The sequence below is a fragment of the Ursus arctos genome, unplaced genomic scaffold (assembly GCF_023065955.2).
Source record: "Ursus arctos isolate Adak ecotype North America unplaced genomic scaffold, UrsArc2.0 scaffold_4, whole genome shotgun sequence".
Taxonomy (NCBI): domain Eukaryota; kingdom Metazoa; phylum Chordata; class Mammalia; order Carnivora; family Ursidae; genus Ursus; species Ursus arctos.
The window spans coordinates 92,628,497-92,651,062 of NW_026623056.1; the positions used below are offsets into that span (position 1 = coordinate 92,628,497).

General features: G+C 59.4%; 2 protein-coding genes across 2 annotated transcripts in view; both read left to right on the forward strand.

The window, feature by feature from the left end:
• RRP1 (ribosomal RNA processing 1) overlaps positions 1–1,690 on the forward strand; it is a 154,401-nt gene extending 152,711 nt beyond the window's left edge. Inside the window, exon 13 of the mRNA XM_057306924.1 lies at positions 1,611–1,690. Coding sequence (XP_057162907.1) covers positions 1,611–1,654 — 44 coding nt within the window. The 3' untranslated portion in view covers positions 1,655–1,690. The remainder of the gene's footprint in view (positions 1–1,610) is intronic.
• AGPAT3 (1-acylglycerol-3-phosphate O-acyltransferase 3) lies at positions 1,660–21,128 on the forward strand. Its single transcript, XM_026495688.4, has 8 exons — positions 1,660–1,837; positions 8,419–8,588; positions 9,113–9,274; positions 10,200–10,353; positions 11,019–11,121; positions 13,459–13,534; positions 18,306–18,504; positions 19,089–21,128. The coding sequence occupies exons 1-8, from the start codon at positions 1,660–1,662 to the stop codon at positions 19,175–19,177; spliced, it is 1,131 nt and encodes a 376-aa protein (XP_026351473.1). The 3' UTR covers positions 19,178–21,128.
• Positions 21,129–22,566: the final 1,438 nt, after the last annotated feature.

Sequence of the window (22,566 nt, forward strand, 5' to 3'; positions counted from 1 at the left end):
GTGGCAGGTGGTGGGGGTACGGGTAGAGCCTGGTCTCCGAGGACAGTGGGGTGCAGAGAGCCCGCCGTGTACCAATCAGGTGCCAGAGACTGGGCAGCGATGCAGGGTCCGGACAAAGCCATTAGCTCTAGTGTACGGAAGGAGTATGTCGGCAGGCTTGGCCTGCTGGCGCATTCGAGACTGTGCTTTCCCGAGGCGCCCCGCCCGTGGAAGGAATGTGGACGCAATCTCAGTGCCGGCCTTGGAATCTGGTCCTACTGCTTCTCACGGTGTGACCCTGAACAAGCCACCTCTCCGTGCTTCTGTTTGCCCGGAGGCAAGTATTTGCCGTGTCCCCAACAGCGTCGTAAGAAGTGTCTCTGCTGTCCCCGGGTGTTTTTGCCGTGTCCCCAACAGCGTCGTAAGAAGTGTCTCTGCTGTCCTCGGGTGTTTTGTGTCCTTTACACCTGGAGGGTCACTTACGGTAACTGCAGAGTGATGAGTCAGTAACAAACCATCCCAACACTGGTGTGAGACTAACACTGCCCTTCGTTACCCTCTGTGTCCCGGGGTCAGCACTTCAGCCACAATGGGCTGGTGGGTCGGGGCTGCTCGTGGGGCTGTGGGCCTCCGGAGGTCTGACTGGGTCTGGACGGTCAGCTGTCATGTCCAGGACCCATGGCTCAAATGTCCTCCTGACACGGCAGCTGGCTCCCCCCAGAGCCAATCACGTGAGGACCAGGGGCCGGGCAGAATTGTGCTTTTGCGACTCAGCCTCAGAAATCACAGCGGCCTGTTTCCAGCACAGTCGGTTTGGTCTCAGGGGGGCAGCTGGCCGCCTGGTGCCCCCAGGTGTGCTCAGTTTGTCAAGTGAAGCAGGACCTGCCCCAGAGAGTTGGGGAGCCTGTCTCACTCAGAGCCAGCTCCGTGCCCCATCCCCAGAAAGCACGCGGGCCCCTCTCCCGCCAGCCAGGTCTGCAGGTGCGTCGGCCACGGGCAGCCCTGAGTTTGGATCACAGCTCCCTGCTTGGTTCTCTGCCACGAGGGGGGTACAGGGCAGCTCACAGAACAAGCAACCAAGAAATGTGAGCTTTGGGCTTCACCGTTGGAAGTAAGAAAGGCATGTGAAAGGGGGAGAGAAACGGGTTGGGTCCCTGGGTGAGTCACCAAGCTGTGTTAGAGCCCAAACAAAGGCCGTCAGCTTCCCGATGCACCACGGTTTGGAAACTGAAGAGTTGAGGTGGTGTGGGTCTGTTTTTACAGAGATTTCATGTGCAGTTTGAACTTCTAAATGATGCTAAGAAAGTCTAAAATAAAAACTATCTGTAATGCTTTTTCCTAGAGGTGATCAATCACTAGCAATATTTGGGGGCATTCGTTCTAGTCTTTTCTTCCTTCCTTGTGCGCGTGGGCTGTGAGCGTGTGGTGCGTGCGGTGAGTGTGCGGTGGTGTACGTGCGGGGGGTGTGACATGTGAGTGGCCTGTGTGTCACTTCCAGAAGGAAAGGCCGCAGAGTGTGGTGTGGGTGAGCCGCTGGCCGGGGGCTCTGCTGCGAGCCCTGTGATGTCTCCTCCGCGTGCAGCCGCCGGGTTCTGGGCGCCCATCCTGACCGCTGTCCCTGTGCTTTCCAGGACGGCTGTTCTCAGTGAAGGACCTTGCACTCGCTACTGAGTAGCGACCATGGGCCTGCTCGCCTACCTGAAGACCCAGTTCATCGTGCACCTCCTCATTGGCTTCGTGTTCGTGGGGAGCGGGCTGGTCATCAACTTCGTCCAGCTATGCACACTGGTCCTCTGGCCGCTGAACAAGCAGCTCTACCGCCGGCTCAACTGCCGCCTCGCCTACTCGCTGTGGAGTCGTGAGTGTTGCCCGCGCCGCGCTCGCCGGGGAGGTGGGGCCGGGCGGCAGGTGGGGAGGGACGGCCTTTGTGCCAGACGATCTCCCTGCCGGGCGGGGGCCCTGGAGGTGGGGAACGCTCCCATCGATGTGACCGGAAGGCGTGGCCTGGCTGGCGATGCCCACACCGGGAACGGAGGGGCTGCCCAGGAGTGGCCGGCAGACGCGCCGAAAGATGCTCAGCCCCGGGCTCCCCACTGGGTTGAGCCGTATGACGTTCCAACGGTCGAGCACTTGGACCCACAGAGGACGCGGTTTTGTATGGTTTAATGTAGTACTTTGGATATTTGAGGACAGACGTAAACTCGGTTCGCCGGCTGCCAGGACACGGGCCAGTCTCGTCCCCCGCAGGCTCGGCATCGCGAGGCATCCACAGGTGGCCTGTCCGCTCTCTGGTACACAGTGAGCATCTGTCTGGGGAAGACGAGGCCTCTTGCCCACCTTCGATTCAATATACGTGTGTCAACGCGTGTGCATGTGCGTGCGTGTGCGTGTGTGCGTGTGTGCGTGTGCGTGCGTGTGCGTATAGAGTCAGTCTCCACCTGCCGGGCGGACGGAGACGCCAGCGCTTGACAGCAAAGCCCACTGTTGCAGAGCTGAACGCGGGCGCGGCGGCGTGCGGGGCGCCCGGCGCGTCATAGGAGGGCGCCTTGCCGGCGGTTTCGGCGCCCGAGGCAGCTGTCCTTGGGGACCGGTAGTCCACAGAGCGAGAACGTACCCGGGAGTCACCCGCAGAAGCACGTATCTGTACAGATACTCTCATTTTATCACTTTTACGTGACCACGAAACTGGCTGCCACCCGTCCTGGGGACGGAGTACGGTGAGTGCACCGCGGACGCCCCGCAGCCGTGACGAGCGAGGGCATCTCCCCGCTGACACAGAGCCGTCTGCAAAATACGTTTCCATGCCAGAAAGGAGGGTACACGACAAGGTGCTGAGCACAGTACCGTTTTCTCCAAGGACAGCGTGTTCGTGCTGTGTGTGCGCGTGTCTGTGGCTGGTCGTGGCCGGAGGGTCGCCAGGGGTCGCCAGGAAACTGAGCACCCAGGGGGTGAAGGAACGAGGGACTTCTACTTTTTACTTCTTTATGTTTTACTTTTGCTTATTTACTGCTTGTTGGGTTTTTATTCTTTTCTGACTTTGTGTTGTTTACATTTTTTAGCTTAAGACCATGTTTCTTTGATAGTAAAGAGAAAACAATACCCATGTTATATCCTTTGGGAAACAGTGGGTCTCCATTAGCCTCCCAGCTCGGGAGCAGAGACGGGAAGACTGCCGAGGAGGCCCGGAGGCCCGCGACATCCCGCGGCCTCGGCCGAGACCAGCGAGCTGGCCTGTAACTCTCGCTTGCCTTACACGCGTCATAGCTTCAGTTCCAGGGTTGGGTTTCTCTTTCAGATAAAAGAGGATTTTTGTAGGGGTAGGGGAGGGAGAATTAAAAATCCGATCGTGGGAAACATACAATGAGCTGCTCGTGAGTATAATTGGGTGAGATGAATACATGCCAAAAGGGCAAGTACTAATTAATAAAAACTAAATTGTGGACTCGACCTGAAGCAGGGTTGTAAGGTTGAAACGCTCCCCAGCAGCTCAGTCCCGGATGAGGCTGGCTTGTCAGCGCGTGGCTGGGGGCACAGGACGCAAAGGGAACCTCTCAGCCCCCCATCCCCTCAGCAGACAGCGGGGAGTGGGGTGCTGGCACAGGGCCTCGAACTTGCCTTCCAGGGCCCCAGCTGGACCCGCTGCAGGCCAGGAGCCCGGATCTAAACTGGACCCGGAGCCGTGGCTGGGGTGGAGCAGGTCAGCAGCGCCCCTCGGGATCAGCAGATCTGGGTCGACACCTCCCACGTTAGGTTTGCGGATCTCACAGATGAGGGCAGAACAAACGTGGATTCAGTCGGAGGACAACAAACGTACAGCAAACTCAGACAGAAGACACCGGACGGCGACAAGAGTCAGACAGAACTTCCGTAAATGGAAATTGTAGAGTATCGTGGGAGTGAACTCCGCGGATGGCCGTGATGTCATGTCGGACCCAGCTCGCGGGAGCCTGGGCATAGCGGCCGCGAGTGTGCGGCAGAGCCCCGGGAGGACAGAGTGACGCGGGGCTGAAAGGGGGACGGGGAGAGAGGCCAGGTCTGTGGAGGGGACGCGGGCAGGCGGCGCGGGAGACAGAGGACCCTCCGGGGCAGGCAAAGACGCGGTGCTGTGGCTCCACAAGGACAGCGCGCTCCCAGCAGGGAAGATAAACCAACGCACACTCAGACCCGCCCCAGGGAGGTCCCAGACCCCGGAGCCAGAGAGCAGGTGCAGAAGCACCCAGACAGGAAAGCCCGAGGGCCGGCAGGGATGGACAGACGGACCGACGGCGGTCCCAAACGGAGGTGACATAGGAAGTCTGAGGCCAGCCAAGAGTGCAGCACTCACGGCCCGCGGTTACGCACCTAACGTTCCCGTTGGATAGTGTTCTGTAGGGCGAACGCAAGCGCCCTAACGGCAGGGTCTTGGGTGCCGGGAAGAGCGCAGCCAGAGACGCTGGTGACGAGGCCCGTCTGAGCCACCCTATTAAGTAACGACCATGCCCAGTTTGTGGGGCCCAACCAGGCGCGGCCGAGTGGGAGTGGGGGGAGGGGAGGGAAGGGAGAGGGTGTTGGGGAGAGAGTTCCAGTCCCACTGGTCTCAGTTTCTGGTATTTGCCAGGAGGACAGCGGCTGTCTCGACATCAGACTTCGCTGACGAAAGGTGGGGTGGGAAACACATCAGACTGACTTGAGAACTCTTAGAAGAAGACAGGTTAAAAAAGCAAAGACAAATCCATTTTTGTAAAAAAGACAACAAGGTGGAGGAAAGCATGAAAACAAAACCTGTCTCCCGGCAGGAAGCAGACTGGAGGGAGCCCCTTGTGCTGGGAGGAGCCCAGACGCCCGCGAAGAGCGCCGGCCTTCTGTTGTTGAGCGCGAGGCTGTGGGAGCCCCCGAGGGACCCGCTGAAGCGTCCCCCTCCGAGTAGGACTGGGTGGAAGGCTCCCCCAGACTCTAGGGGCAGGCGCTGAGGGCTGGGATCGCATCACTGTGTCAGTGACCCTGAGCCACTGCGGTGTGCTTAGCTGGCCGTGTACTCCTCACCCCGTGATGCCCGGCGCCCTCCCGCTGGCCACCCTGAGCCCGTTCCCAGTGTGACCCTCGGCCGGCCCCTGGCTCCCGCTGGCCCGGCCACGCCGAACCTTCCTGGCTGGAAAAGAGAGAGAATGGCCTCCCTTGGAGCCAGTCGAGTCAGTGCAGGCAGTGTGAGAACAGCGATGGCCAGTGAGTGGCTGAGGCAGAGAGCTTGCTCCTTCTGAATGAAGGAGATCACACGGAAAAATTAGCGCCGGGCATAGGAGCGCACGGGCAAACCTCCTTCAGAACGCTCCCCCGCGGGGCCGGGACCACGGGCACGGATGGCAGCCTGGCAGCCGCATGTCGCGATCCATGGAGAGAGAGGCTGCTGGTCTCCCGATGAGCGGGGCAGGCCACCCCCGGCCCGCTCTCCCCTCGGCTGGCAGACGCAGCCTCCCTCCGATAGAGCTGCTCTCCTGGACGGGGCGTGGCTCGCCCTCGTCAGAATGTCTGTAGGGGATTTGGGGTGTCTGTCCATCTGTCTTCAGTCCTCCCCGCTGGCCCCCTCCCAGGCCAGACCTCTGGCGTGTGGTCAGGGAGGGCGAAGGTCCGAGTGCTGGCCACGGCGCGGGGGTGCGTTAGGATGGCAAGCCCGCCTGCCAGCGTGCGTCTGCGTGTGGGAACACCACCTGTGTCCTCGTGCGCACCCGGCCTCCACCCACCCACGCACACCGACCTGGCAGCTCTGCTGTGGCGATGACCTGGGGAAGGCCCAGGTGTGGTGGTGACGTGCTCTCTTCCCTCCGTGCCCAGGTGGCGTACCTGTGTTTCTGGCAGCCTTGGGGCAAAACCCACATCCTGTGCGGTGGTCCTCCACCTGCAGAGTGTGGCTGGGCTGTGCCCCAGTGTCCTGGCCACTGTCCACACTGGGCGCGAGTCGTGCGTTTGCTCCGCGGCTTCTGTCTGGGAGGCAGTCGTGGAAACGAGGGGTGCGGACACACGGTTGTGACCGTGTGTGAGGCATGTGTCGTCGAGCCTAAGTGAAAAAATGGTTGCGAAAAATATCTTTTTTAGAAAATTCAGTGTCTTGTGTTAGTCCTAGACACGCACTCTCTCTCCCTCCGTCTGTGGTCTCTGGGTGTCTCTGAAACACAGGGGTGGCGGGGAGAGCCGGCATTCCTGCAGCATTAAGCGTGAGGCGGCCATGCTGCAGAGCACCTGCGGAGTGGGGGCTGCGACGTCCTCTCACAGGTGGGGCCGCGCAGCTGGCGAGGGGGCCACCGAGCCAGCCTGTGGCTCAGCAGCGTTCTGCACGGCCCGTGGTCCTCTCAATGAAGGCTACGAAAGCACAACTTGCACGTGTCCGCGGCGGCATCGTTCCCAAGAGCCCACAGGGGGAGTACGTCCAGCGATGCATGAATGGATAGAGAAAATGCGGTCCGTATGTGCAGTGGGAAATTATTCAGCCTTTACTCAGGGACTCCTGCTACAGCTGGCAGCACGGGTGAAACCGCAGGACGTCGTGTGCAGTCCCAGAAGGACATCGTGCCGCCCCTTTCCGCTTGCAATCGGCCACGCCCTAGAGGGGCACTGGGTTTGTGATGCGGGGTGCCGTCCAGCCCTGGGCCCGACAATAACGGTGCGGGACCGTGCGCTGAAGCTCTGTTAGGACGACGCGTCTCAAGTGTTCTTACTAGAATAACGGAAAGAACGCCCCCAGTCCCCAGCAGATGGCTTCAGAAACCACAGTCTCCACACGGTCCGTCGTGGACCAGCTCACCCCCGGGCTTTGCCCAGGCCCTGCCAGGGCTGCTGCTATCGGATGAACGGTAGCCATAGGGAGCGGGAGTGGGAGCGGGAGCGGGGCTCCTGGCCGCATGGGCAGCTCCCGGCTGTGTCTCTCCTGGGGGAGGTGGCTGGGCCCGTCAGCAGGGACACTTCTGGATGTGCAAGCGGCCGGCCTTGGGACCTCTGCTTTCCTTTCTTTTCAACAGCTTTACTGAGACAAAATTCACCCCTTTAAAGTGTATGGTCCATAGAGTCCAGTGATTTTGGTGTATTCACCCCAAAAAGAAACCCCACACGCATTCAGTCACTGCCCATCCCCCCACCTCCTGCGATCAGTCAGCTGCTTCCTGTTGGTGGGCTTGCCCGTCCTGGACATTGCATATACAGTCCCTACAAGTCAGTCCTTCAAGACGGATTCTGCCCGAGCAGAGTCAGGGACCAAGGGAGTGCCCAGCACGTGCGCGGCAGCCGTCCCGGCATGCGTTCCTGGCACCGCCGTGCGGGGCTCCCGTGTCTCCGTCCCCAGGCAGGGGAAGGGGTGCCTCTCTGTGGTTTTGGGTGTCCTCCCAAAGGCAGATGGCGCTGAGCACCTTCCCGTGTGCTTACGGGGACCTGTCTGTTCGGATCATCCGTCTTCCAGGCTTGCGCCTTTCTCCAGGCCATGAACTCGGGATAGCAGTGGCCAGGGCCAGCAGGGTCACTGCTGCCGAGCTTGCCTCCGACGGGCGGCCTTTTCCGCTGACCCTGCCTCGTGTTGCCCCGTGGGTGGAAGGGACCGTGTCTGAGGGGCAGACCTTCCATCCGGCTCCCACCTTGAGGAGAAGGAAGGTGAGAGCCCAGAGCCTGCAAGATCAGCAACAGGCCGGGGGCAGAACTTACGCAGCCCTCACCTCGGCTGGGCTGGTGGGGGTGCCCCTGGGGGAGGAGAGAACAGCCCTCCGGTTCTGGGGTGCTAACGTCACGAGCGGTGGCCCATGGAGTCCTCCAGAGGCCCTGTTAGGAAGCCACTATTTTTTCCTTTCTGTAAATGGGGAAACTGAGGCCCGGACAGTCAGGCATGGAGCCCACTCTCCTGGCCTCCATCCCCAAGGGCCGGTCCCATCAGAAGATGGATGGGCTGGTGTCGAGCACAAAAACAGCGGGGCTGTCCCGTGGCGATCCTGAGCCCGAAAGTCATGCTTCTGGTCTGCGAGGTCACCTTTTTTGGGACACCTGGCCGTGGTGGGCATGCGCCAGCTGACGGTGGCTCGGCACAGCCACACTGCCGACCACGGTGGCCCTGGTGCTGGCCGTGTGCGTGCACCCGCCCCCCGTCCTCCCATTCTGTGGGTAAAATTGACCGTCCCTCAAATCACAGCACATGTGGGAATCATAATGGAACATAAAGACATCCATCTAAAATTACAGTTTTCCTCCACTTCTGCTTTCCTTTTGTCTTCTCCCTGACTTTTGCTTAAAAAAGGTAATTATAATTTTGGAAAATTAAATTTATGAAACATAAACCATCAAAACTCATTTCTAGCAGGAAGTCCGACCGTGGACGAACATTCTGTAAAAGTCTCCTGAGCACAGACTTGGCCTGTGCCTCCCCCAGTGGGGGCCCGGATCTGAGCCCAGCCTCCTGCACCTGCTGACGCCACTCCCCTGTGTCCGCAGAGCTGGTTATGCTGCTGGAGTGGTGGTCCTGTACGGAGTGCACACTGTTCACCGACCAGGCCACGGTGGACCGTTTCGGCAAGGAGCACGTGGTCATCATCCTCAACCATAACTTTGAAATTGATTTCCTCTGTGGGTGGACCATGTGTGAGCGGTTTGGCGTGCTGGGGGTGAGCCACACGGGGTCCCGGGGAGGTGCTGGGGTCTGGGTTTTCCTTCCCTGCTGGTGTAACCCCTGGGCCCTCTGAGCCGAGTCTGAGGTCAGGTCAGCCCTCAGCTCCCCAGGGCTTGGCTTGAGCTCAGGTTTATTGCATGACCTCCCATGAACCCTTACTTACCCAGAGTCCCCACAGAGCTCCCTTGGCCAACTGAGCTGCCTCCGGGAAATGTCAAGGGCCCCCTGAGGCAGGCCAAGCAGTGCACTACAGTAAAAGCAGCTGTACTTGGCCATCCCAGGTCACCCTCAGGCAGCCCTGGGCCTGGCGGCCAGAGAGGGCAGCCCTCCCTCCGCCAGGCCTGTGCCTCAGTTTCCTTGTCTGTAGGACAGCAGGCCTGCACCCTTGGGGTCATGGGGAAACCAGCGGCCACGGTCAGAGCAGGGCCTCCTCGTTGACAGCAAAGTCACCAAACACCAAGCCAGTCCCAGGGGCGCCTGCAAGGGTCTTGGTCCTCACCGACTGCCCCCTCCCTCCAGAGTTCCAAAGTCCTCGCAAAGAGGGAGCTGCTTTATGTGCCCCTCATCGGCTGGACGTGGTACTTCCTGGAGATCGTGTTCTGCAAGCGGAAATGGGAGGAGGACCGGGACACTGTCATCGAGGGGCTGAAGCGCTTGTCTGACTACCCCGAGTACATGTGGGTGAGTGCCCCACGGCTTCAGTCCGGCTGACTTTAGGCCTCCTGACCCCCCACAACCTACGTGATTCGCTGTAGCCGACAAGAATCCTGCACCAGGGAACAATTTCACAGTGGAGCCAGGGGCCCCACCCTCTGAACCTTACAGGCTGGGGGGCCCTTCCCGGGCCACCTGCTTCTGCCTGCCCCTCTGCAGACCCGGAGCCCTGCTGAGGGGGCCTGGAGAGGGAGCGAGCCCCCTTCCTGCATCCCTGCTCATTTGTACGATGGAGCCGCCCTGAGAGCAGCTCTGGCCCCTGCGGGTACCTGCCGGCCCTCCCCGGGGAGGGGCGGCTTCTCTGCAGGGAGCAGCTTCCGGGGAGCAGGGCTGCAGAGCAGACCCCAGGGACCCTATGGTTCTGGCGTCAATTTGTGCTTCAAAGAAGATGTAGCCTGCTCTTGAGAGCATCCACCCCTCAGGCCCTGGGCTGGGGCTTCCTTCTATCCTTCCATCCACTTCCATGAGTCCGAGGGGCCAGCCATGGGAAGTAATGGCCGTGGGTCAGCTGGAGCACTGCTTCTCCCTCTGCTCTTTCGGGCTCGGGGTAGTTCTTCGTCTCGTTTCTAACGCTCACGTTGAGGCAAGTGCCTGAAAGACTTCCTATTCTGCGCTCGCCCGTCAGGGGGCAGCTGCCGGGGACAGCTTCCTGTTTCAGTTCTTGACGGGGAGCTGTCTTTGCAGTCTTTGAGAGTCAGTGCCGTGCTGTCCGCTGCTCTCGGAGGGCTTCGTGTGGTCGGAGCGTGGGTGGCAGCCCTAAACAAAATAACACCGTCAATGACACCACACTTGTCCCTGGAGTGTTCTGTCGTTGCTAGAAATCACACGCTCTGGGAGTGGGCACAGGGGAGCCCATCGCCTGGGGTAACCCCTGTCCCCTCTCGGGTCCTAGTTCCTCCTGTACTGTGAGGGCACGCGCTTCACGGAGAAGAAGCACCGTGTCAGCATGGAGGTGGCCGTCTCCAAGGGGCTGCCTGTCCTCAAGCACCACCTGCTGCCTCGGACCAAGGGCTTCACCACGGCGGTCCAGTGCCTCCGAGGGACAGGTAAGAGGCCACCGCCGAGCCGGAGAATGCCGCGCTCTCTGCGCTCTGCGGGCAGCAAGACGCGGGCATGATGTGTCCAAAGCTACCTAAGTGGATGACATGCGAAATACGGGACGGCGGGGGCCAGAAGGGAGAGCCAGTAAGTGGAGTCCCCGTGTGGAAGCCGGTCCTAGCGCTTCTGAGCTGATGAAAGGCTGGCCAATGGAATAAATGATGAGTAAATCAGTAATGAAAAAGTTATGTAACCGAAAACCTTATCAAGGAAAAAATACATCTATCTAACGAATCCCAAAGGAGGCAAGATCAAAGAGGGACAAGGAACAGGGAGTACGAATAGGAAGCATCCAGACAAGCAGTCTGAGCGCAAACGGGCAGGAAATGCAGTAACGTGGGTCCCTCCCCCCGTGTGCGGAGATGAGCCTGCGGGACCAAGGCGGGCCCCTGTGCAGGGCCAATCAGGGCGCCTGTGTGGGGCCGAGCGGGGCGCAGGGCCAAGCCGGGTCCCTGTGCAGGACAGAGCCGGGAGCCTATGCGGGGCAGAGCTGGGTGTGGGGTTGAGCGGGGTGTGAGAACAGTTGCGGGTCTGGGGCTGAACCGGATGAGGGTACGAGCGCGGGTGTGGACGCAGGTGCCAGCCCAGGTCTCACCCCGGCCTCTCCCTGCAGTTGCAGCCGTCTATGACGTCACGCTGAATTTCCGTGGAAACAAGAACCCGTCTTTGCTGGGAATCCTCTACGGGAAGAAGTACGAGGCGGACATGTGTGTGAGGTGAGCCCCCCCTCCCGGCGTCCCCAGTGCCTGGCACTGCAGATGTGGGGACAGACCCGAGAAGCACCAGCTCTCCTGCAAGGTGAAGGAGTGGGTGTGGGTGAAGGCAGAATGTTCTGGATGCTCCCAAGAGGCGCAACCTCTCCTGCTGGAGGGAGCACAGAGGCTTTTTAAAAGGGGCTGAGCTTCAGCTTGGACAGTGGCGAGGATTCCCATAGGCAGAAGGTAAAGAATAAGCCAGGGGGCTTTCTCTTCCTGAAATTTGCAGTGGGTTGGCTCAGAGGACGTATAGGTTCTCTCACTCCACCCTGGGACAGGGAGAGAGCCCCGGATCCTTGCCCTTAGATCTCTCGAACCAGCGGGGACTGGCTGGCTCACCAGGGGCCCTGGCTGTGGCTCCGACCAGAACACATACTGTGGTCCCCGGCCGTGACAGCAGCGCTGGGCTCAGTGCCGGTCCTCGCCCTCGCTGGTCCCTGGATGGTCAGGGGTGGGCTGTGGTTCACACAGTCTCAGCTGCCCCAGGTCCAAGCTGGCGGGTGGCAGAGCTGGCCGAGCCTCCTGGTCCGGCTCCAAGCCGGTGCTCACGGCCACCCCACCGGGTTGTGCTGCCCTTGGAGTGGACAGTCACCTCCTGCAGGAGAAGACCTGTGCCTTACTCTGTTCATTTTCCCTTTGTTGCAAAAAGCATGGAACTATACCTGATCTTATTTTAACAGATATGTTCTTAGAACTTCTAAAAGCTTCAGTGTACTGGTTTGTAATACTAACCAATTGGGTGTTGAAGCAAAGCAGTCTTCCAGTGAGTCCAAAACATGCTTATAATCAAACAAGCCAAAGCTCTCACAGGCCAATGGAGATTTTCTCTTCTGAGTCCTTTTCCTGCTCCCCTGCTGGTGAAGTCGCAGTGGGGCAAGGCCCGGGGCATTCGGTGATGGGGGCCTGAGGCTCCCCGCGCTCACTCGGGCACTGGGGGCCGGCGTCCTTGAAGGGGCTTGAATGTATTCTGGGAGATAGATGCTCATAGTTTTATTCCTTTTTTATCCTTTTAACTTCTTATTCTGTACATTTCATGCTGCATGTAGCAGACCTACACCAGAACCTGGGTGTGGTTCTCTACTACGGGGCAGAGGTGCAGCGGGGTGGGGGTGCGGCCGGGCGTAGATACTGCGGGACGCGGGTGCAGCGGGATGTAAATACTACGGGGCGCAGGTGCAGCGGGGCGTAGATACTGCGGGGCGCGGGTGCGGCGGGGTGTAGATACTACGGGGCGCAGGTGCAGCGGGGCGTAGATACGGCAGGGCGCAGGTGCAGCGGGGGTAGATACTGCGGGGGGCAGGTGCGGCGGGGTGTAGATACTGCGGGGGGCAGGTGCGGCGGTGCGGAGATGTGGCGGGGCGGAGATACAGAACCAGGGCAGGGTGGGCAGGTGGGTTGCGAGCCTTCAGGCAGTCGTCCCTCAGCAGACAACGCCTTCTGCACGTCCTCTAACCTGTGGCACACCGGTGCCCAAGACCGTTAGGGGTCCACAGAGTTAGAGCATTTTTGCTTCCGAGGGGCCCTACGTCTCCTCCACTCCCCGTGAGCGCACAGCAGGTTCCCAGAGGCTGCGTGAATGTGGCACCAGCCTCGCTCCCGGGTCTGACGGCACGTGTCTTTTTTCATTTCAAATACGGTGTCCCGGGCGCCCCCTGCTGGCGGCCTCGGGTACTGCGGCTGCCGCGGAAAGCCCTTCCTGCCCTGCTTGTCTTCCCGGGAGGACACGTAGCTCCTGGGCTGGCAATCCGCTGGTGATGAGGATTACAGATAAACTCGTCTCTTTGCCGAAGTGAGCTGTTGTGAGTTACGATTAAAGTTCTGAATCTCCATTGCTTTTCATATTGGAGCAAGTAGATTTCATTTGTGAAATACATAATCCTCTTTGCCTCATGGAAGACACTCCCAGGTTTGAGTGCTTCCGAAGAATGAACTTTCAGGAAAGACTGAAACTCCCGCGGGAGCTGACCAGTGCTCAGCGTCCTCAGTGGGACGGGGGGCACGGTCTGTTCCATTAAACTGCTGAGGAGCACCCACCATGGGAAGAGTTGGCTGTGCCTCGGAGAGGAACACAGCTTCCCACCCTCCGTGCCCCCCGCAGCCCCCAGGGCACCAGGCGCTGGCTCCTCTGTGCTCCGGGTGAATGCCATTGATGTGTGTGTGGTTTTAGAACTCGAGAGTGAGGCAGGAGCAGAAAGGTGGGGCCAGCCAGTCACCCCACCGTGCAGCGACCTCCCCCTTTTCTGTCCGATGCCATCCCACGGGTAAGCCACTTTGCTCTCACTCTTCTTAACCAAACAGGAGATTTCCTCTGGAAGAGATCCCACTGGATGAGAAGGAAGCGGCTCAGTGGCTTCATAAACTGTACCAGGAGAAGGTAAAGGCACGCGGCCTTCCCCTTCCCCGGGGGCTCTCGTGAAAGGTTTCGGAGGGGCGGCTCAGGGCAGGCGGGGGCGCGCGCACACTTGTGGAGACGGGAGGACCATGCGGCTCTGAAACACTTTGTACCTTCTTTCCAGTGTCTTCCATTTTTCTTGTGGGAAATCAAGACACTAGACGAAGGTATAAAGGGTGACACGGTGCTTACGTAAGCGTGGCTGGTACCCTTTTATCACGTTTGTTTCATCTCTTCATGTAAACAGCTGATAGGCCTACAGGCTACACACACTATGTGTGTGTGATTTATGTAAGAGACACAATCCAGGGGACACGGAGAGACCATCATGCCAAGCACACCTGTCCCTTCTCCGTTCCCCCACAGCACGCTGCCCCGAAACGTGCCACCGTCTTGCTTTATACGCACGAACACACAAGACACAGTGTTCTCATCTTCAGCGTTGGGGGGGCTTAGAGAATGACAAGGTCCTTTCCACATACAGCAAATAGCCATTTAAAGGCACTGGTGAGCTTTTAAGAAAATAAGGGAAATCTCTAAGGGCCAGCAAAGAAGGTGGAGCTGAAGAGCAGGTGGTGAGCCTGCGACCCGGGAACGCCTCACTCCTCCAGTGGCCTCTGCTGGTCCCCTTACCCTGGAGTCTTGAGTTTTAATGCCTCCCCAGCAACAGTAGATAAGGGTTTGACCTCATTCCAGGCAGGAGCTCTCTGAGAGTTCTGCCCTCGCATGGTGAACTGAAAGAAACCTACCTACCAGCAAGAGAAATGACCTTGACGCTCACCTTTCTCCTCTTGTCGCAACAAGGTCTCCCTGGGGACTCATAATCACAGGTCAGCCCTCAGAGGGCTCTGGGGCTTGAATTCATACTGGCAACATAATTCAGGGAGAACAAAGCCAAAATATCAGCACAAGTGGTTCCAGGCGAGTCACTGCCGAGCTCCTGGGGGAACACGTGCAGGACCGAGAGGACACGTCCCAAACCCCAGCTGCTCAAGGTTCCTGCAGGTGAGACTCTGCTGGAGACGAGCATGTACCCAGGCCCCATGCGCAGGGGTCACAGCCTCAGAACAGAAGAGGTGAGCTCTCCAAAACCGTTAGCCGGCGGGTCCACAGAGACTGAAATCAGGGTGTTTGAAGTGATTGAGCACAAAGAAGGAACTGAAAACAGAAGAGCAATACCTACTGAAAAGACAGGTTTGAGAAAAACCAAGTAGAATTTACAGGCACCAAAAACCTAGTCATTGACAGTAAAATCTCGTTTAATAGACTAAATGGCAGATTGACACAGCTGAAGAGAGAGTTAGTAAACTCGAAGGTCGAGAAGAAATTCCTCAACGTAGCACAGAGCAAGTGCAGACATAAAGGAAGCTAAGAGGACCAGAGGCTAGACCGAGAGTCCAATGTGTAACTCCTGGCAGGTGCAGAGCGAGACAGGCGTGGGGAAGAGCAGATGTCAGAGATGACACCTGTAAAGCTTCTGGAATTCATCGGGTTCGAGAAACACAAGTCTGAAACGGTAAATAAAGAAAAATCACCCCCCACCCCAGTTGTCAATGAAATTGCAGAATACGAAAGACAATGAGACGATCTTAGGATAACCGGAGAGAAAAGACGTGCTTGCTGCAAGGGAATGACTATGAAGTTGACATTAGACGCATCTTACTGTGTCAGTATCTCTTCTAAATGTCTTACACACGTGTTAGCCTCTTAATCACACACACACACTGACATACACATACGTTATACATGCACACACACATTAAAAATAGAGTAAGTCCAGAGAGCATAGAACAAAGAAAATAATTAAAATAGCATACATCATTTTAACAGAAAGCAAAGCTACAAAAGAGTGAGTCAGCTGTACCGGATGCTTTGCCTTTAAAAATACTAATAAAATAGCAAACCGTGGGCACGACTGACCCGTTAGAAGAGTGATAGCATTGATAGGAACGAAAAGGCAAGCCAAGCAGGGAGCAGAGGAGACTAGTGTGAGAGTAGTACCACTAGCGTTATGCTCATACGTTTGAAAACATAAGTAAAATGTGTGATTTCCAAGAGTATAACCTCTCCAGAAGAAAACTAAAGCCTATACGAAGAAGAAACGCAGTGTGCGCGTCCGTGTAGATGCAGCGGCAGACGGGGCTGGAACACACTGGGCTGCAGAGCAGAATCCGTCTCGGAATCCAGGGCAACGTGCGAGAGTTTGAAACTCGTACACCTGCGAGCAGCGTATCGTTCAACGAAGAGCAGCAATAATGGCACCTTGTGGGGAAATAGGGCGTCGTGCGTGTTCATCTGCGATGATTCGGTCACGCTGAACGGAGGACGTGTCATCAGCAGAACCAGACCCTGGGGACACAACGCACAAACACACCGACTGCAGCGTGTGCGTGGCACCCACGGCACTCTGTGCAGGAGGTGGCGTGGCGCGCGGGTCGTGCGCGGGCCGTGTTCACACGCACGTGCCTGTTCAGTGCAGGTGTGGACGGTGTCGGGGGCGGGGGAACAGAGGGCCCAGCCAGGACGCAGAGGCCTCTGGACGTGACGGAGTAGGGGCCTCATCTCTGTCCCTAGCATCAGAGGCAGCAAGTGGCGAGCTTTGACTTATCCGACTTTTTGGGGTGTTTTCCGTTTGCCACGCTTCTCTGTACGAGCGAGATGTGTAGTGACATTTTCAGTTGTTTTTGTGTCACTTACCAATTCAATTTACTTCAAGAACGTGGTGGTCTGTTTTTATCTCTGTCAGTCACTGTTGTGTTTATATTGTCAACATTGACATAAATAGATTTAATTCACTCCTTTTATTTTTTTTTTTTAAAGGTCTTTTTTTTATTGCTTTTTTTTTAGAGAGGGGGAGGGAGGGGCAGAGGGAGAGAAAGAATCTCAAGCAGGCTCCACACCCCGCACGGAGCCCGACGAGGGGCTGGATCCCACGAGCCCAAGAGCATGACCTGAGCCGAAACCAACCGTTGGACATTAACTGACTGAGCCGCCCAGGCACCCCTGTTTTTAGTTTAAGTAAACTCTGCCCCCAGCACGGGGCTGGCACTCACGACCGGACTGCACGCTGTACCAGCTGAGCCAGCCAGGCGCCCCTGCCTCACTCCTGCACCGCAGGGGGACAGCTGTGGTCGTCCCGCATCCTCCCGGCTGTGAACAGTTAGGTCGTGCCCCACTCTCAGCAGAGCGTATCTCGGAGACACACACTGACGCCGTGACCTGGGGGCCTGGCCTCTCTGCACTTGGCGAACTTTTCCTGAGTTGGGCTTCAAAGAGACCGCCCAGGGTGCGCCCCGCAGCTGAGCGTGAACTGCCTCTTTTGTCCCCAGCTTGTGAGTAGAGTGGGCCTGGATGGCCCCCTGCCGGGCCGGAGGCAGACCCTGCAGTGACCCGGCCCGAATCCTGATGCAACAGCTTCCGAGAGGCGTTGACAGCTCACGCCTTCGGTATTTGCCGGTCAGCAGCAGAGGGACCCAGAACCGGACCACAAGGTTGCGCCACACGGTTTCCCCATTCGGCAGACGTGGGAGCTGACCGGCGGGTGTGGAGCGGGCCGTCCCGGGCCTCCCGGCCTCTTGCCCTCACCCCTGCCGCACGATCGGAACGGCAGGCAGCGGGGCGGTGAGGACGATGGGACAGGGTCCTGAGCCCAGTGCTCTTCCCTTCCTGGCCGCTCGTGTCTGGGCCACGGCGGCCGAATGCCTGCAGGCTTCAGGGAGGGGACGCCGGGTGGATGCAGTTGGGGTTCTGGAGGTGTTGGCGGTGGAGATCCTCCCTGCAGGTCCAGCAGGGGCTTGCGAGGGGAAGAGGTGAGGAGTCGGGAGAAGGAGAGGACAGGGGCTCTGAGACCCAGCTCCGTGAGATCACCTCCGCGGGCCGGGCCCAGCATCTCCTCTCAGTGAGACAGACTGAGTGTGAACGAGTCTGAATGCCCCCGTGTGCCGCTCCCCCCCACGTGTGTGGCCACCACACATGCCACACACGTGCGTGCGTACCAGCTACGCTTCCCCACCTGGGTCCCAGGTCAGGAGGGCACGGAGCTGCCGCCTGAGGAAGCCATGGCCCCCGTGTGCGCTGTGGCGGGTCCGTCCTCAACAGTGGGCAAGCTGAGCCCCTTCCTCGACCCTCCCCAACACCTGTGAGCTGGAGCCCACCGCCAGTCCTGGGTGTAGGCCTGCGGCTGAGCCACCAGCACATGGGGAGGCCCCCGGGAAGCGAGGTGGTGCAGGAAGGGGGGCGGTGACAGGAGGAGGCCCGGCCCCAGGCACGGCTGTCGAGGCCGCAGAGAGGTGGGCTGGGGTCGGGGGGCGGGGTGCACCTTTTCCACAGTGAGCTCCGCGTTGAAGAATGGAATGCTCTGGCCCCTCGTCTCCCTGCTCTCACCTGCTCCTTAGCCTCCAGGAGACAGAGGAAGGAGAGCTGAGGTCACTTTCGTGGGTGACGTAGTAGGTGCAGACGATGGCAGGACTGGTGCCCGGGCCGCCGGGCCCCCAGCGGTCAAGGCCGCTGCCCGCCAGCCCACCACAGGAGGTAGCGGGAGGCGACCAAGGGCCCCACCAACACGCCAGGCACGGGCGCCCAGCTCTCTTTGAGCTTCCGCCAACGCAAGCAGCCGCGGGACTCCACGAGGGTCCTGCCGTGCCCCCCCACCACCACGCACACAGTAGTTGCTTTATTTATGGGACCGTGGATGGGCAGAGTCCTCGTCGGCGGTAGAACACCTCACACGGCGCGCTCTCCCTGACTCTTGCAGGACGCCTTGCAGGAGATGTACAACCAGAAGGGCGAGTTCCCAGGGCAGCAGTTCAAACCCCCCCGACGGCCGTGGACGCTCCTGAATTTCCTCTCCTGGGCCACGGTCCTCCTGTCCCCTCTCTTCAGTTGTGTCTTGGGCGTCTTTGCAAGTGGCTCGCCTCTCCTGATCCTGACGTTCCTGGGGTTTGTCGGGGCAGGTAACGAACGTGAAGAACACGGCTCGAGGTGGGGTCTTCTGTGCGCCAGCCTGGGAGCCGGCGAGGAGGCTGGCCTGTAGGGAGCGGGGTCCACCTGGAGTCTTTCCGGCCTCTGTCCAGTAAGCCGCAGGGCCGTGCAGACCACAGTCACGTCCCTGGGCCATCTCTCTACAAAGCGGCCAGCCACCTGCTCTTGAGGCATCGTGTGCTGCAGCTGGGCGGGCTCCTCTGTCTGCACGATGGTCTGAGGTCTCCGAGGACACGGTCATGCCTCATAGCCCTGCACACAGCCCTGGGCTCTCCGGACTCCCCCGGAACCTTAGCAGATGGACGGGCACCCAGTCTGTCCCGGGCACCTTACAGAGCACGGCAGCCCCACCAGGCCCACGCCCACCTCCTGCTCCCGCCCCCTGAGCCCCCCAGACAGGTGGCCTCTGTGGTGGGAGGGGGGAGGGACCGGGGAGAGAGCTGGCCTGCTGTCCCCAAGGGAGGTCAGTAGCAAAAGGTCGGGACCCCCCAATATCAGTTTTTCCAATCGGATGGCCAAGCGACTAGTCTAACCTTGCCTTTTTCCTATTTTAAAGCTTCCTTTGGAGTCCGCCGACTAATAGGAGTAACTGAAATAGAAAAAGGCTCTAGCTACGGAAACCAAGAATTTAAGAAAAAGGAATAATTACTGGCTGTGATTGCACATACATAGTCTGACGGGGGCATCCAATTAACTCCATTAAAAACAGAGCAACACACAGATCGGAAAAAAAGACCCTTAGAAACTATTTTTCTTATTAACTGGTGACTAATACTGACCAGGAAACCTTGAGCCAAGAGAGAAGCCATCGGAGGCCCGCAGACGATGACTCTGGCCGCATCCCTGCACAGGGGGCGAGAGTCCACCACGGAGCTGGGCGGGGGCAGCCACTCCTGGGGTCACGGGTCCCACCCCTGTGTCATCGCGAGAGAATTCTGTCCGCCAGAGGGAGCCTTCGGACGCTTCCTCTTCTTAAACTTAGATCCTGTTTTTGTTTTTTATCGGTTATTTCGGGAGCTCACCCTGGCCCTTCACCTCCTTCCCTCCCCCCAGCGAACCTTCCCCTGCCCCCCTGGGAAGAAGGACATGCAGGTCCCAGGCCCCCAAAGCGCCTGCCCGTCCTGCCCAGCCCCGCCCCGCCCCTTTGCTTCTGGCCGGTGGGGTGGGTGCGCAGAGTGTTCTCGGGGTGATGGGCACACGCCGAGTGTCGGATGGGCGGGTAGCCCCCTTTCACTGTCGGACCACCGCTTGCCCGTTTCCTCCCTAACCCCGTGTGTTAGGACCTTTCATCTGTTTTTATAGTGAAGGGGCCCCTTGCCCCGGTTCCTGGAGCCCCCGTCCCTCTTTCTCCTCCCGGCCTGCACGGGGCTGCACCCCTGCCCCCGGTGCCCCGAGAGGGCTGGCCTGCAGCCCACAGGGCTCTTGGACGCTCGTTTAAAACGATGTCAGCACCAAGCCTCTCTTCTGGAGGTGGTGGGAGACTGTTCACCTGGAGCCCGTTGGCTGCTAGAGGTTTTATTTTTACAGTTGGTCAGTTGCTGGCTCTCCGCTCCCTGAGAAGTAGAGGCAGTGAGCCTCCCCGGACCCCGCCACCATCCCTCTCCCAAGCAGGCCCCGGGGCCCCAGGGGTGGCCTGCCCCTGTGTGGCGGGCGTCACCCCAGGTGCCCAGGGGCACGGCTCCCCCTCAGCTCCCCCTGCCATGGGGTGTCCCCGGTGACCTGCCTTGGACCCGCGGACCCAGGATGGCTGTGCGTTCTACAGATGGGGGTGTGGGGCTGGGGCTGCTGGGCTGGCGAAGGGAGGGGCATGGGGGCCCCCCACAGCCAGCTCCCGGGCTCAGCTCCAGCGTCCTGCTGCACGGCCCACCTGTGCGGGCTTCCCTCCTAATCTAGGCCTGCTGTTTTCCAGTCACAGTCCCCTCGCGCTGCTTAGCAAGGGAAGCACGGCTAGCGGGTGTTCGCGCTGGTGCCCTGTAGGCAGCATTCCAAAGAGGGGCAGGTTGAATTTTCTAGGAGAGGAGGGGGAGGAAAGAGGCCTGGGAGCAATAGAAACTAGATTGGACAAGTGACCATGCATCAGCCCTCAGCCTGTACTTGGGGAGCATTTCTCGAGCCCGCACCTGCTCTTAGGAGACACGGCTGGTTCTGTGTGGTCGTGGGGTGGAGGGCGGACGGAGCAGAGCTCCTGCGAGGCTGCGGGCGAAGGCAGGACGGCCCCCCTCCCGGCTCACGCCCCGCACTGCGGGGAGGGGCTGCTACTCGGCCCGCGTGTGTGACGGACGAGCTCACTCGCACCCGGGGTGTCGTGGAGCAGCGGCAGGGCACCGCCGCGCAGACGCACCACCTACAGGACGCGGATGTCGATCTTGCACCTGCTAACTCCTAGCTCTCGTTGCCCGGAGACGTTCTCTCCCCTCGGAGCCCCTGTGCGCGGGGCGAGTCCGCCCGGAGTCGCTGAGCGAGCCGCACAGACTCCCGTTCGCACAGACACCGAGGCCAGCCAGGTTTTCAATCTCAGCGATTCCCTTCTGAGCTAACAGACGAGCTTGTGCACTTGATGCCAAGACCTTGAGAGCAATAAAACCTACACCACGAATGTTCGGGGTTTTTGTTTGTTTTTAGAGGGGGAGCCACTTCAGAAAGAGAAGGGAGAGGGGAACTCCTTTAATTTTTAAAATAAATCAGACTAGTCCTTTCCTTTTCTCTTTACCCCCCACAACTGAGCTTGCTCTGTTGCTGACATCATGTCCGAAGAAGCCTGAGTGCTTGGACCATGCGGGCTGGCCGCGGTTGGGATGCATCAGGCCCTGGGCCCCGGGCATCCCCCGTGGGCACCCCACAGGCTGAGCTCGGAGCCTGGGGGCCTGGTGGCTTGTCTCAGTGCAGACCCACACCCGGCTCTCAGGCATCTTCCACGCATGCACCTTGGCCCTGCCCTGTGAGTGCATTCGGGTCGTGGTCACTACCCACGTGTCCAGCCGAAGAGAGGACCACGGCCTGTTTACCCTCCTCTGGGGAGTTCCAGGGGCTTCTAAGGTGCCTGTGGCAGCTACCAGCACCTGGGGACTCTGTGATAGCAGCGTAAGTGACCGTCCCCACTGCGTGCGGGCGAGGAGGCGCTGGGGAAGGGCTTAGCTGGTCAGAAAGCAAGCATGTCCTCGTTTGCGATGAATCCAAGGGAAGAAGCGACCCTGGCCATCCGGTGCTTGGTGGCAGCATGGCCCTCCCTGAGGAGCCCCTACAGTCCCTGTCCTCAGGGAGCACAGAGCCTAGCTGAGGAGGTGAGTTCTGAACGTACAAACCACAAAATAGCAACGTGAGACAGCACTTTGTTGTAAACCACGCACGGATGGTCACCGACCCATCTGGAATCTCCACTCGTCTGTCCCTCCGACTCCCCCTCTGCACCCCACGGCATGAGAACCTTTCCTTCCACTCACGTGGTTACTGAGCATGAAAGTGGAGCGTGCCGTTGGAGCGCTGTCCGCAGGCTGCCGAGCCCACGCGGCTACCGCGGGGGGCCGGATTTGCGGTGAAGAGTCCGTCACTCTCTGCACGTTGCTTTGTCTCTGCTGAGACACTTGCAGGACAATCCACTCCGTCTTTCCAGCCCGCTGATTTTCAGCCGGACTATTCAACCTTTGCGTGAGCTCATGCTTCCCAGTTCTCACTGATACCTGCATGCTTTCCCCAGCACGCAACGCTCGGTGTCCCGTGGTGTCATGTGGCTTCTAACCCTTCCGCACCGTAACCAGGCTTAGGGTGACAACGGTGGGCCTGGCGTGCCCGCCTGCTTCCTCTCTGGACACAGCACGTCCCTAGCCCAGGTGCTGGCCCCTTTCTCTAGCGAGTGAGCTCCTGCAGGAAAGCGAGCCTCTGTGAGCACCCGGGCCGTGGGGCCGCCAGGGCGGATGCTTGGGTTCCACATCCTCTCCTGTCAGGGCCGGGACACACCAGCGCAGGGACGGGTTGGGGTAGAAGATGTCACACTGCGTTCTGCTTGGCTGAGGGGTAGACACACGTGAACTCAGTTT

Coding starts and splice junctions, on each gene's coding strand:
- AGPAT3 (XM_026495688.4), top strand. CDS start 1,660: ATGGGCCTGCTCGCCTACCTGAAGACCCAGTTCATCGTGCACCTCCTC. Junction 10,354..11,018: donor CCAGTGCCTCCGAGGGACAG/GTAAGAGGCCAC, acceptor CTCTCCCTGCAG/TTGCAGCCGTCTATGACGTC. Junction 11,122..13,458: donor GAGGCGGACATGTGTGTGAG/GTGAGCCCCCCC, acceptor TTAACCAAACAG/GAGATTTCCTCTGGAAGAGA.